This window comes from Chelon labrosus (assembly GCF_963514085.1).
Source record: "Chelon labrosus genome assembly, chromosome: 13".
Taxonomy (NCBI): domain Eukaryota; kingdom Metazoa; phylum Chordata; class Actinopteri; order Mugiliformes; family Mugilidae; genus Chelon; species Chelon labrosus.
In genome coordinates, this window is record NC_140346.1 from 26,132,901 (window position 1) to 26,144,901 (window position 12,001).

Below are 12,001 nucleotides of genomic sequence, written 5' to 3' on the forward strand. Positions count from 1 at the left end.
CATTCTTTGTGGCATCATCAACAAAACATTTGACATATTAGATTTTGATTTGTATCATTTTTTACAATAAAGACAGTAGAGTGATCTTGTCTCATTCCTCTGTTCTCCACCCAGTAGCTCCATGAGGGGTTTCAGCTACACAAATTCTAATATGAGTGAGAGCTTGTGGCTCTTTAAATCCACGTCGTGCCTTCTTATCAGGAATACCAGAGAACTGGTTTCCCTTGTCAGAACAGACATGGTAAACGATCAAAATCACCCACACAAGTAATCTGTGCCTCACACATGAACACACACGCTAAAATAACACCCGACCCCACTCTACTCTACTGCCAGCTGTTTCTGTTTGGGGAGTCGGGCCTGCAGTGAGGAGGAGGACGAGGCCGGTCCGGAGGGAGTCATGAGGCGGGAGCTGGAGCTCGCTGCCTACGGTCTGGCCTTAACAGGGTGGCTGTTTGCCATCCTGACACGCTGCCTGGCCCTGTGGACGGTAAGCGGTACACTGAACAACACCACAGCTACTCTGCCTGCCTACTGGGACGGGGTGTGGCTGGAATGGGATCACTGGGACCTGGGCCACGATGGCAAGCTGCACTGCTCCTTCTACCAGTCTCTCATGTCTCTCTCTGGACGTTTCCGCACGTGGAGAGCCCTCATTGCTACCAGTATTGCAGCAGGGTGTTTTGCTGGAGTGATTGGAGGAGTAGGTTTGGTGTTCCCTCAGCGTGGACAGATCAAAGTGGTTACTGGTAGTCTCTTTGTTGTGTCTGCTATTCTACTGCTGATTCCCACAGCCTGGACGTGCCACACAACCAGTGAGCCACTAGAGAGTGCTGTGCTGCTGAGCAGAGAGTGGGGACCTGCTTTGTACCTCGGCTGGATCTCCTTTGCCTTAATGCTCTCCAGCGGGGTGTTTCTCACCACCAGATACCGCACTACTCACAGCCAGGTGACAGTCACTCCGTGAAGTACCTCTTAAATAAGTCTGGAGGAAGCAACAAACGGGGGTCATTCCTGTCTGACACACCAACGAAGACATATATCTGAGTTTTCTAAAAGGACAAGAGGAAATCTGGTTGGTGAATGTCACTTTTTGCGCTGTTGCTGTGAAACACCTACGATGAAGGAAACCTGCACTTTGTACACTTGACTCAAACTTTTTAATGAAGACGCTCCTTTTCTGAGGTTGCTTTACTGTTGGTACATGTGGTGCTAGATCAAACGATAGAAGCTGTGGGTGTTTTATGTTTTGGTTTCATCACTTTATAATTGCACTATGTGTCTTTTTCTTCTTTGATATTATTGTGATTCTATTTTTTTTACTCAATAAATGACCTTCTGTGGTACACTTCCCTTCTTGTTTATTGTTTGAAAAATGCATCCAAGCCCGGAGAGAACCTGTTTTTCAGGTTCTTACTAGAGATCACTATCAAGGTAACAACAGTGGTGATTCAGGGACCTACAACGCTGCTGTTTGAAGAGTTGTGTTTTTTATATTAAAGAAGAATAAAACAGGGAATGTGTATGTTATCAGTACCAATTACACACTATCTATCTATCTATCTATCTATCTATCTATCTATCTATCTATCTATCTATCTATTTATATACAACATGATCTAAAACACGTCTTAAAAAACACCCGGACACAAACAAAAATGGTGACATATGTCTTTCTGCAACACATAAACACAGTTAATTACAAAGAGACAGTTTCCACTTTCCAGAAACTCCACTCCATCACTCATCACCATCTTCTGTGACATACTGCTGCCTAGTGGACGACTTCCTCCTCGGCTTGAAAAGTAAAATAAAAATCCCCAGATGTTTCCAATCCAGGGGCCGACTGGTTCCTTTCTGTGTGGAGTTTGCATGTTCTCGCTGTGTCTGTGTGGGTTCTCTCCCGGTACTCCAGCTTCCTCCCACCGTCCAAAGACATGCTGGTTATTGGAGATTTATAAAGCACAATGTTGCCATTGATTTGCTTCATATCAAATCCTCATATGAATTTCAATTGTTTAATGAAGAATGATCATGTTGGCCATTGCTTTCACGAATAAAGCCAGAGGATAGACTTGTAACATTTAAATATAAATGCATGTTTCTGTCCTGTAGAGTCTTTAATTGTGTCTGTTACCATTCTTTGTGGCACCATAAACAAAACATTTGACATATTAGATTTTGCTTTGTATCATTTTTTACAATAAAGACAGTAGAGTGACCTTGTCCCATTTGAATCCCTACTCTGCACTCCTCTGTTCTCCACCCAGTAGCTCCATGAGGGGGTCCAGCTACACCCCTGCTGAGATCACAGAAATTCCAGTATGAGTGGTGCCTGTGGCTCTTTAAATCAAGTTTCCTCTCACAGACGTGGCCCGGTGGCTGACGAATGAGAGCACAGTGGAAGCTTTGTTTTTGTCCCTCTGTGCAGAAACTGGGAGAAAGGGATTGTTTTGAAACCATGGCAGAGCAAACAGAGGGATTTCCCTCCTCCGCTCAACTGAAGCCGCGCCGTGCCTTCTTTTCAGGAATACCAGAGAACTGGTTTCCCTTGTCAGAACAGACATGGTAAAGGATCCGGCAAACACACCCACACAAGTAATCTGTGCCTCACACATGAACACACACGCTGAAATAACACCCGGCCCCACTGTAGTCTACTGCCAGCTGTTTCTGGTTGGGGAGTCGGGCCTGCAGTGAGGAGGAGGACGAGGCCGGGCCGGAGTGAGTCATGAGGCGGGAGCTGGAGCTCGCTGGCTTCGGTCTGGCCTTAACAGGGTGGCTGTGTGCCGTCCTGACACGCTGCCTGGCCCTGTGGACGGTAAGCGGCACGCTGAACAACACCACAGCTACTCTGCCTGCCTACTGGGACGGGGTGTGGCTGCAGTGGGATCACTGGGACCTGGGCCACGATGGCAAGCTGCACTGCTCCTTCTACCAGTCTCTCATGTCTCTCTCGGGACGTTTCCGCACGTGGAGAGCCCTCATCGAGGCCGGTATCGGAGCAGGGACTTTTGCTGGAGTGATCGGAGGAGTGGGTTTTGTGGCGTTCCCTCAGCGCGGACAGATCAAAGTGGCTTCAGGTAGTGTCTTTATTCTGTCTGCTATTCTACTGCTGATTCCCACAGCCTGGACGTGCCACACAACCAGTGAGCCACTAGAGAGTGCTGTGCTGCTGAGCAGAGATTGGGGACCTGCTCTGTACCTCGGCTGGATCTCCTTTGCCTTAATGCTCTTGAGCGGGGTGTTTCTCACCACCACATACCGCACTACACAGAACCAGGCGGAGCAGCGTGGGGGCCCCAGTTACCCGGGTCAAGAGGACGAAGCAACTCACCCTCTGAGCACGATCAACAGGACTACGTTCACGCACAGCCAGTACGAACGCAGATCGCAAGACGTGTGAGAGGACTGTGATGAAATGATTAACTGAGTGTGTGTGTGATTTAAAGTGGAGAGTCATTAATAGGTGAAATGAATTGTGGCTGTTGAATAATGATGCACTGGCTTAACTAAGAATGAACTGAACATCAGAAACAGACACAATTGCCATCGGTTTCATTTAAAGCAGGGCTTCTACTGTGCATCTTGTTTTGTTGTGCTTTCGCATTACTTTCCATTCAGTCCTCATGTCCACAGTTCATCACAAATCACCGTAAAATGATGCTCCTGTGAGTCTGTAGCTTTGTTTGATGCACTTACTGATATCGACCTGATTTGTGGACGAGTTGATGATGACCCTGAGAATAATTACTGCACTGCACATTTGTTTCTTGTCCATCTGAATTGCATTGCACCAAAGAAAAACTCTGGAATAAAGCACTGCACATGGTTGAGAAACACTACAGAGGTTATTTGATTTCAGTCATTACTGGTTTCAGCTCAGAGGACATTTAGATTTATTACAGTGGGGGAGTTGTCTGGTTGAATTCCTCCGCCATGGCTTACTGCCAAATGCTTGCAGTGCAGTAAGCTAACTACAATACTCTTTTTTTTTTGAGTATGCTTCTTTTACAAGGTGACAATGGAAAAGGGAACAGCCAGTGTCTCCTGTGATGCATTTACAGACTTTTTTCACTTTTAATCTACAACAACCTTTATTATACTATACTATACTAATACTATATCAGGTATTTCATGAGACAGTAAATACGAAGCACCTACATGCAAACAGACACTAACAGAGGAAGTCAAAGATAAAACATTAGCATTAGTTCCTTGCAATGCTTCTTATAGTTTTGCTCTAACTTTCTGAGGGAGAGGGAATTTTACAGAATGTCTTATATTAAGCGGTTGGTGCTCTGGATGTCAAAATAACACGTTCAGTCAAGAGCCTACTATCAATTCAAGATCAAAATGTTTATTTGAAATTGTGAATTTAAGCACACGGTTCTTTGAAGACTTTCTTTTTTCTGCAGCTGTTTTGTTTGCAATCGCAGCAATAAATAAAAATAGTTGTTTTCTGTTGCTCTGGGTTTTATTTCTCATTTGTGAAATTACTACGAATACAAATTACTGTATTGTAGCTCTCTTTGAACAAAATTAAATAATAAAATATTCAATATTGCCCATATACACGATCAGCCACAATATTATGACCACAGACAGGAGAAGTAAATAACATTGACCATCTTGTGATAGTTCAATGTTCTGCTGGGAAACTTTTGGACCTGGCATTCATTGGTGTGGATGTTACTTAGACATGTAGCACCCACCTAGACCAGACCAGGCACCCCCACCCCATAGCAATGACACTCCTTGATGGCAGCAGCCATCCCCAGCAGGATGCAGCCTGACACAGACACACACACAATAACACTTTAGGAACAACTAAAAAAAAAACATGAAGAACAGCACAAGGTGTTGACCTGGCCTCCAAATTCACTAGATCCCAAACTGATCAAGTATCTGTGGGATGATCTACAGACCCCCCCCCCACTAAAAACATTCTGTTCCCCGACACCACAGGACACCCTCAGAAAGCCCATGTCCATTCTCTGTTGAGCCACAACTGTTTTGGAGGCACAAGGGAGACCTACACAATATTAGGAAGGTGGTCATAATGTTATGCCTGATTGGTGTATACAAGGATATGAAGATGTGCTTTCAAAATATCTTCCAATATGTTAAAATCTGCAACAACATCAATAGTTATTTTAAATGGTGATGACCTGGCCTCCAAATTCACTAGATCCCAAACTGATCCAGGGGTATAGTGACATACTGTATAGCTTTATATATAACTGGTTTGGATATTACAGTTATGCTTCACGCCATTTAAGCTCAAGAAATTTCAGCAGAAAAATGACTTACACAAGCATGAAAATATTTTATTTTAGATTTATTTGCCACAGAGGAAACATATTCCTTAAAAGAAAATATAAATTATTATGTTAAACAATTTGTCCGTAAAAGATCGGATGGTGGAGGTCGACTACTTGGCACAATGAAGCTGATGAAGGCAGAAACAGCCTGGTCCAGTAGTGACATGTGGGCTGCAGTAAAAGCAGCGCGGGCCACGGTTAATTCACGGGTCAGCATTCTGTTTAACAGCTGATAAATTGCGGGTGGGTGAATAATAACCTACGAAACTATTGGCTAATTAAATCCTGTAGAATGTGAGTCTCCTTCAGGCGTGAATTAGCAGACATTCATCATTTTAGTTTGAAGCAATGAAAGCAATCAGGTTGGATTTAACATTTTAATTTTACTATAGCTTTTGCTTCAAATTAAACTGTATTTATTTGAAACTACTGCTTCACAGTAGTGTTAATAATTATATTTACATATATCCCATAATAGTAATGTGTGATCAGGTGGAGGTGTCTAGACTGGGGTATAATAAACTGTTTGGGTGTTTTACGCGTGCAGGAGGAAGCAAATGGAATTAAAGTCAATGCACACGTCACCAGAGTCCAAACTTTCTGCTAACTTTCCAAAAGTAAAAACAGAATAAATAAAAGAGAATACAGGTCATGACTATTTATTGACCTTAAAGTTTAGGTATAAATGCTTCCACTAATCCCACTCAGCAGGCAAATGAATCCTTTAAACAGGAACGGCTGAGGTTAAGCTCAAACACAGTCGACCATAAACAAAGTCTTTTACGTAGGTTTGCTGTCTGTGTGCAGCAGTGAAGCGTGTTAGTGTGGACGAGGAGGGAGCAGAGTCCTGCAGAGACTGGCTGCTGGGCCACTATAGCTTCTCATCTCCCTCCTCCACATCCTTCAGACTGAGGACCTCCAGAGAGCCTCGGCCTTTCGTCTCGCAGCGGATCAGCTCGTCGATCTCCCTGAAGCAGCCGGGGTCCACCAGACATACCTGAGGGCGAGGAGAGAAGGAAGGAAGATAAATGAATGATTGAAAGAGATTTTACTATTAACAAAATGAGATTTAAAATAATTAAAATAAAAACCCTGCCCCACCATTTCCAGCTCCTCGTCAAAGTCTTCGCTCTCCACGACCTGCAGGAGCGGTTTCAGCTTCTCCTTCAGCCTCTTGCCTTCTTTGGCTGGCAGCACCAGGCGCAGCCTCATGTGGGCTCTCTGGATCTCCATGGTCTCCTTCAGCTGCCGGATCACCTCCAGAGCCTGGAAACATTAGATCAGTTTGTCAAGGGGCCAATCCACAAGACCATCGTTACCTGCTAAGAAGACTGAATGAACTTAAAGGTAACAGGTGTGTAGACTGTAGTAAAATCAGCTTCCTGCTTACATCTAAAACTTTATCTCTGGAGTTAAATGCGTTGTTTCCACTCCACACTGTGCTTTCATTTTGTTCGTTTTAGACTGAATGTGTATAAATTTGCCTTTACAAGTCTGTGAATATTCTCAGTCAATCCAGGTCATGGTATATCTTAAACAAAGCCAGACCAAAGGTTCTGGATTTGTTTCATTGAGCTGATCTGCGGTGCGTTTGGACCGACTAGGAAAGAAAGCAAAGACGTAAGAAAGCCAACCCCGGGGGGTGTTTCCTGACCTGCTGCTTGGTGCTCTTGTTGGGCTTCACGGAGTAGTGGATGTCCTTCATCGCCCGCTCGATGAGGCTGACCGTGTACGGCCTCTTGGTCTCCGGGTTGACGCACTTCTCCGCCACAATCGTCGCAATGTCCCTGAACATCTTCTCCAGCTGAGACTGCCTCTCCTTGTCCGACACCTGCAGCTCTCCTTTGGCCAAGATCTGTCAATAAAACAAAACCCAAACAGAACAGAAAGGAGAGGAAATATTGGTTAACATCTGGTAGATAAAGCTGTAGATTAAGTTGACAAATACAGAGATTTTTTTTTTACCTGTTTACAGATTTCTGTCAGATCATCTGTCCCAAAAGCTTTTGTCAGGTCATCCTTCTTCGCCACCTGACCTTTGGACACATTAACGAAAACAGAGCTCGTCTGCAAAACCTCATCCAGGTCCTTCTCTCTGGAGGAAAACAAAAACATATGCTAGCATTAGCTTCTTTAGCTAAAGGCGTATGTGGAGCTTTAAAAACAGAATGTTTAGTAACAGTTAAGTAAAAAAAAATAAAAAATTATATTATATAATATTTTTTAAACAGTGTCATTGTGGGTGTTAACGGTTACTCACGCTCCGGATCTCCAGCTCACAACTTTATTCTTGTAGCAGGCGATTTCAAAGCGCTTCCCTCCTTTCTTCATCCGAACCACCGCCACGTTGGTCAGACGGATTTGATTTGTTGGCGTAAATATCGACATTTTGTATGTGTGTGTGTCAAACGGGACAGAAAAGCTCCGTCCAAAGTTCTGTTGTCAAGAAAAAAATATGCTGTCAGAATGCAACTCCGTCACACACTCAGAGTCCTTCGAGTGCGTTTTCAATAAGCGTCCGCTGTGAAACATCGACAACAAACAAAGGTTCCGTTTCTCCTTCGTTTTTATTTAAGTTCTTTTGACAGTTTCACGATTTATTGTCTTATAATATTTTGTAAACACACTAAACAACAATTAAAATTGAAATAATACATAATTACAATAAAAAACGACACATTCAGAAACTAACATATATTTTTTAATTAATTTTGGACTTTCAGTTTTTGAAGTTTTTACCAAAAGATGTAACACATCGTTGTATAGCACTTTTTTTGAGCTGTACTCATTTATAACTATAACACGAAACACGTTTTTTGAATGTTTTACTTTAAACGTTTAACCGGAAGTGTGTTGTAACAGTCGCTATTCCTACACTTTATTTTGAAAATCCTAAAAGGAAGTTTTTGTATTCATTAACGGCATCTGACGAAATTGCGCTTGTAGTTCTTATCTTTGACCACTGGATGTCAGTAAACACACACTAGGAGTCCGTGGCAACTTGAGGTTAACTAAATGTATAATCAATAATAACTGCTATCTTCTTCTCACTGAAATGTGTATTAGTCTAATACCTGTGGAAATTTATATATTTTATTACATATTATATTAGTTTGGTTAGTTTTTATGACTAGTTAGCATGCTGTCATGTCTATATCATGTAGTTCCGCACTGTGAGCACTTGAGGGCAGTGTATACACATACGTATAATATAAGGTTACAGTACTGTCAGCTTACTTACAAGTGTTTTATTTTAGTCTTCTAGCACAATATTTTTTCATGCAATCTCTAATTTAATCAGTGAACTTGAAAAAAAACCTTTACATTAAATATTCGGAAAAACTCAAACACATACATAATATACTATTCCACAAACGATATTCAAAATAAAACTTAAAATTGGCTGCCGCGTATACAGTAAGCACCGTCTATTCAAGGGCAATGATTTGGACAAAGGTTTGATTTTTTATTTGTCAATAACCCGTTTAGTTTTGCCAAAAAATGCTAACAAAGAACAAAGAACTGCACTTCCCAGCATGCTCACCGGCCAAACAACATGGTTGCCCACAGCAGCAGCAGCAGCAGCAGCTCCTGAGGACTTTGTATTTTAATGTAATATTTGCAAAAATGCCACGTTTGTTCATGATTCTCGTGCTTTTAACAAGCGGAGCGTCTACCTCTGACACTAAAGGTGAGCTTGGTTGAATTATTACCGGAAGTGAAACATAATATTATGGTTCAAGCTAAGGTTAATAGCATTACAAGCTAGCATGTAATGCTAACCCCATCACCCGCCTTCTGTGTGCTAAAAATAACTCAGGGTTCAGGTTTAATTTTGTTTAATCATTTTACATTGCATTATTTATATAACTGGGCTGGAACAGAGGGCTCAGTTGGAAGTATTTTGTCCCTCCAGTCTCACAGGATGCCAGCAGTCACAACCATGTCATGTGGATATGGAACAACAGGTTGTACTTCTACACTGCTGCTGCTCTTGTCTTTGGGATCTGGTTCTCACTGAAGATGGCCCTGAAACAGGTGAGCTGTCATTTTAGGAGTAATCTGAAACTATTTCCTCCATCTCTGAGTGGTTTTCCAGTGTTGTGCAAAACTTTAACATCTTGCATTCACCTGAATCACCACCTCTCGTGTGTGTGTTTTGTTTTGCATGACCTTCTCTTGCAGAGAAGCGTCTCAAAGGGCGCCGGCTCGTCGGTCCGCAAAGCTGCAAAGAGCAGTGACAGCTCCGACAGAGACCCCCAGGTTCACGTGTCAGGGGTTAAAATCTTCTATGGTTCACAAACAGGAACAGCAAAGGTACAAATATAATTTAATAAGAACTGAAACATCCTCACTGCTCCATGAAGCTAGCGAACAGACAAGGTGATGCTGTTATATAATAATAATAAAAAATAAATCCGGATCAACATTGTTTTTATTAATCCTTCCATTCATCCACTAGAGGGGATTCAACTCAGTGACCTTACAGTCCCAAATCTACTTCTCTACCACTATCCCACAGCTTATTTTGCAAATCCTAGAAATTCATTCAGTCTTTTGTTAAATCACTAAAGTGGAACGTTAACGTGAGACTCTTCATTTCATCCAGGGCTTTGCTAACGAGCTGTCAGAGGAGGTGAAGACTTTGGGAATACCTGCTGAGGTGATTGACATGAAAGACTACGACCCAGATGATCACCTTGCAGACGAGGTAAGCCAAGACCAAAGGGACACAGCACAGATGAGTAAAAGGCAGCAGCGTGTACGGAGAAACATTTGGAGAAGTTGGACAAGTTGATTAATTAATGCGTCTGCTTCACTGTTGCATCTGTATTAAGACAAGAAGAGCAGTAAACCTAAGATTGTGTCACGTTACAACTCAATCTTCCTTCAAACACGGAAAAAACTAATGCGTGACACTAATCCTGCTCGTTGGTAGAGCGATGGTCTGTGTTCTTTAATCTTTTTAAGCCGTGGACACATATATAGATAAATGAACAAGACTGCTTGGTACACAGCAGAAGAGAAGCTATATACTTATTTATTTAACAGGACACTGATACAGGCTCCATTGACAGAAAATCTCCATTTGAGAAATGAGCTGCAGACTCACTGCGACTCACTTCTTCTTTTTAAATCCCCTCTTCTTCTAAATAAAGACTGATTGCTTTGTCTCTCTTATTTTCTCCGTCCAGTGCACCAATAAGTCCGTCTGTGTGTTTTTCGTGGCCACCTACACTGATGGACAGCCCACAGAGAACTCTGAGTGGTTCTGCAAGTGGCTGGAAGAGGCGTCCACTGACTTCAGATATGGGAAGACCTACCTCAAAGGCCTCAGATACGCTGTGTTTGGCCTCGGAAACTCCGTCTACGTCGGCCACTACAATACGGTGAGAAATACCTTCCACGTTAAGTTCAATCAGAGTTTGAAAATGTCAGCTTTCAGCCTCTAGGACGTGTCCTTTTCTTCAACCTCCTCTCCAGGTGGGTAAAAACATGGACAAGTGGCTGTGGATGCTGAGTGGGATGCGAATCATGACCAGAGGAGAGGGCGACTGTAACGTGGTGAAGAGCCGTCACGGCAGCATCCAGGCAGACTTCCTGGCCTGGAAGGCGAAGTTTCTGAACCGGCTTCAGGCTCTGGCGAAGGGCGAGAAGAAGAGCTGCAGCGGGAACTGTAAGACCGGAGGCTCCTGTAAGAACAAGAGGAAAGACCGACAGAAGAAGGAGGAGGAGAAGGAGGAGGAAGAGGAGAAGGCCGCTCCTCACAACAACAGCTCTGAGGTAATGACATGATGTTTTTCTAATGGTGCACTATGAACATCTTTACACGTGCAGACCTAGGGAGTAAAACGACTCCTTCAAGAGCAAAAGCATGAATACTTACGAGGGATAGAAACACTAGATTTGAAATTAGACGCTTTCAGGATCCATAGGAAAAACAACGCAATCATAACGTTGTTTGAAACATGCAGAAATATTTCCGATTCGTTATAGAGTAAGGGTTAGACCCTGTGGGATTAACATTGTATGTCAAACACTGTATTATAAAGATGATGTTAATGAATGATCTGGTGCTATTTGCAAGTGATGCGTATGTACAGGTGAAATGAAACCTGCAAAATCACATCGGCTTTAATTAATTAAGAAAACCTTTATTTGTCCTGCAATGGGGAAATTGCAGTTTACAACAGCATACAAAAGGGCAGGAAAAAATATCAAGAGTAAAAAGTAATAAAATACAATAGAATATGAATAAAAATACAAGTACTGGCACATATATAAAAAGTATTAAATTGCACAGATGGACCAGGCGTAACTGGGTTATGAAGTTGTACCCAGTACATAGTAAATAGTAAAAGTGTTGAACCTTGAGGTGTAATAATATTGCACATACTAAGAGTGTTCGTTGTGGAGCCTAACAGCAGCAGGAAGGAAAGACCTTCTGAATGTTTCCTTCACACAGCGAGGGTACAGCAGTCTGTCACTGAAGCTGCTCCTTAGTGCTGTCAGGTCATCCTGCAGAGGGTGGGACTCATTGTCCAGCATGCCTGACAGTTTAGCCAGGACTCTCCTGTCACCCACCTCCCTCACTGTGTCCAGAGAGCAGCTCAGGACAGAGCTGGACTTCCTGATGACCTGGTCCACCTTCTTCCTCTCCCTCTCTGTGATGCTCC

The 12,001-nt window shown here is 42.8% G+C and overlaps 4 protein-coding genes across 5 annotated transcripts in view; 3 read left to right on the forward strand and 1 right to left on the reverse strand.

The window, feature by feature from the left end:
* Positions 1 to 138: 138 nt before the first annotated feature.
* LOC311498027 (claudin-3-like) lies at positions 139 to 1,204 on the forward strand. The gene has a single exon (XM_084558460.1). The coding sequence runs from the start codon at positions 401 to 403 to the stop codon at positions 965 to 967; it is 567 nt and encodes a 188-aa protein (XP_084414586.1). The 5' UTR covers positions 139 to 400; the 3' UTR covers positions 968 to 1,204.
* A 1,336-nt stretch (positions 1,205 to 2,540) lies between these two features.
* On the forward strand, positions 2,541 to 4,467 carry LOC311498025 (claudin-3-like). The gene has a single exon (XM_084558458.1). The coding sequence runs from the start codon at positions 2,732 to 2,734 to the stop codon at positions 3,404 to 3,406; it is 675 nt and encodes a 224-aa protein (XP_084414584.1). The 5' UTR covers positions 2,541 to 2,731; the 3' UTR covers positions 3,407 to 4,467.
* An 842-nt stretch (positions 4,468 to 5,309) lies between these two features.
* sbds (SBDS ribosome maturation factor) lies at positions 5,310 to 7,816 on the reverse strand. Its single transcript, XM_084558559.1, has 5 exons — positions 7,585 to 7,816; positions 7,290 to 7,419; positions 6,979 to 7,179; positions 6,426 to 6,590; positions 5,310 to 6,321 (listed from the first exon to the last, which is right to left on the reverse strand). The coding sequence occupies exons 1-5, from the start codon at positions 7,710 to 7,712 to the stop codon at positions 6,196 to 6,198; spliced, it is 750 nt and encodes a 249-aa protein (XP_084414685.1). The 5' UTR covers positions 7,713 to 7,816; the 3' UTR covers positions 5,310 to 6,195.
* An 868-nt stretch (positions 7,817 to 8,684) lies between these two features.
* The window catches only part of tyw1 (tRNA-yW synthesizing protein 1 homolog), a 71,858-nt gene continuing 68,541 nt past the window's right edge, over positions 8,685 to 12,001 (forward strand). Inside the window, exons 1-6 of one of the 2 annotated variants that reach the window (XM_084559356.1) lie at positions 8,685 to 9,015; positions 9,241 to 9,362; positions 9,510 to 9,641; positions 9,934 to 10,035; positions 10,520 to 10,714; positions 10,809 to 11,108. In XM_084559356.1, coding sequence (XP_084415482.1) covers positions 8,826 to 9,015; positions 9,241 to 9,362; positions 9,510 to 9,641; positions 9,934 to 10,035; positions 10,520 to 10,714; positions 10,809 to 11,108 — 1,041 coding nt within the window. In that variant the 5' untranslated portion in view covers positions 8,685 to 8,825. Of the gene's footprint in view, positions 9,016 to 9,240; positions 9,642 to 9,933; positions 10,036 to 10,519; positions 10,715 to 10,808; positions 11,109 to 12,001 lie in introns of both variants that reach the window. The other variant, XM_084559355.1, reaches the window with a different exon arrangement.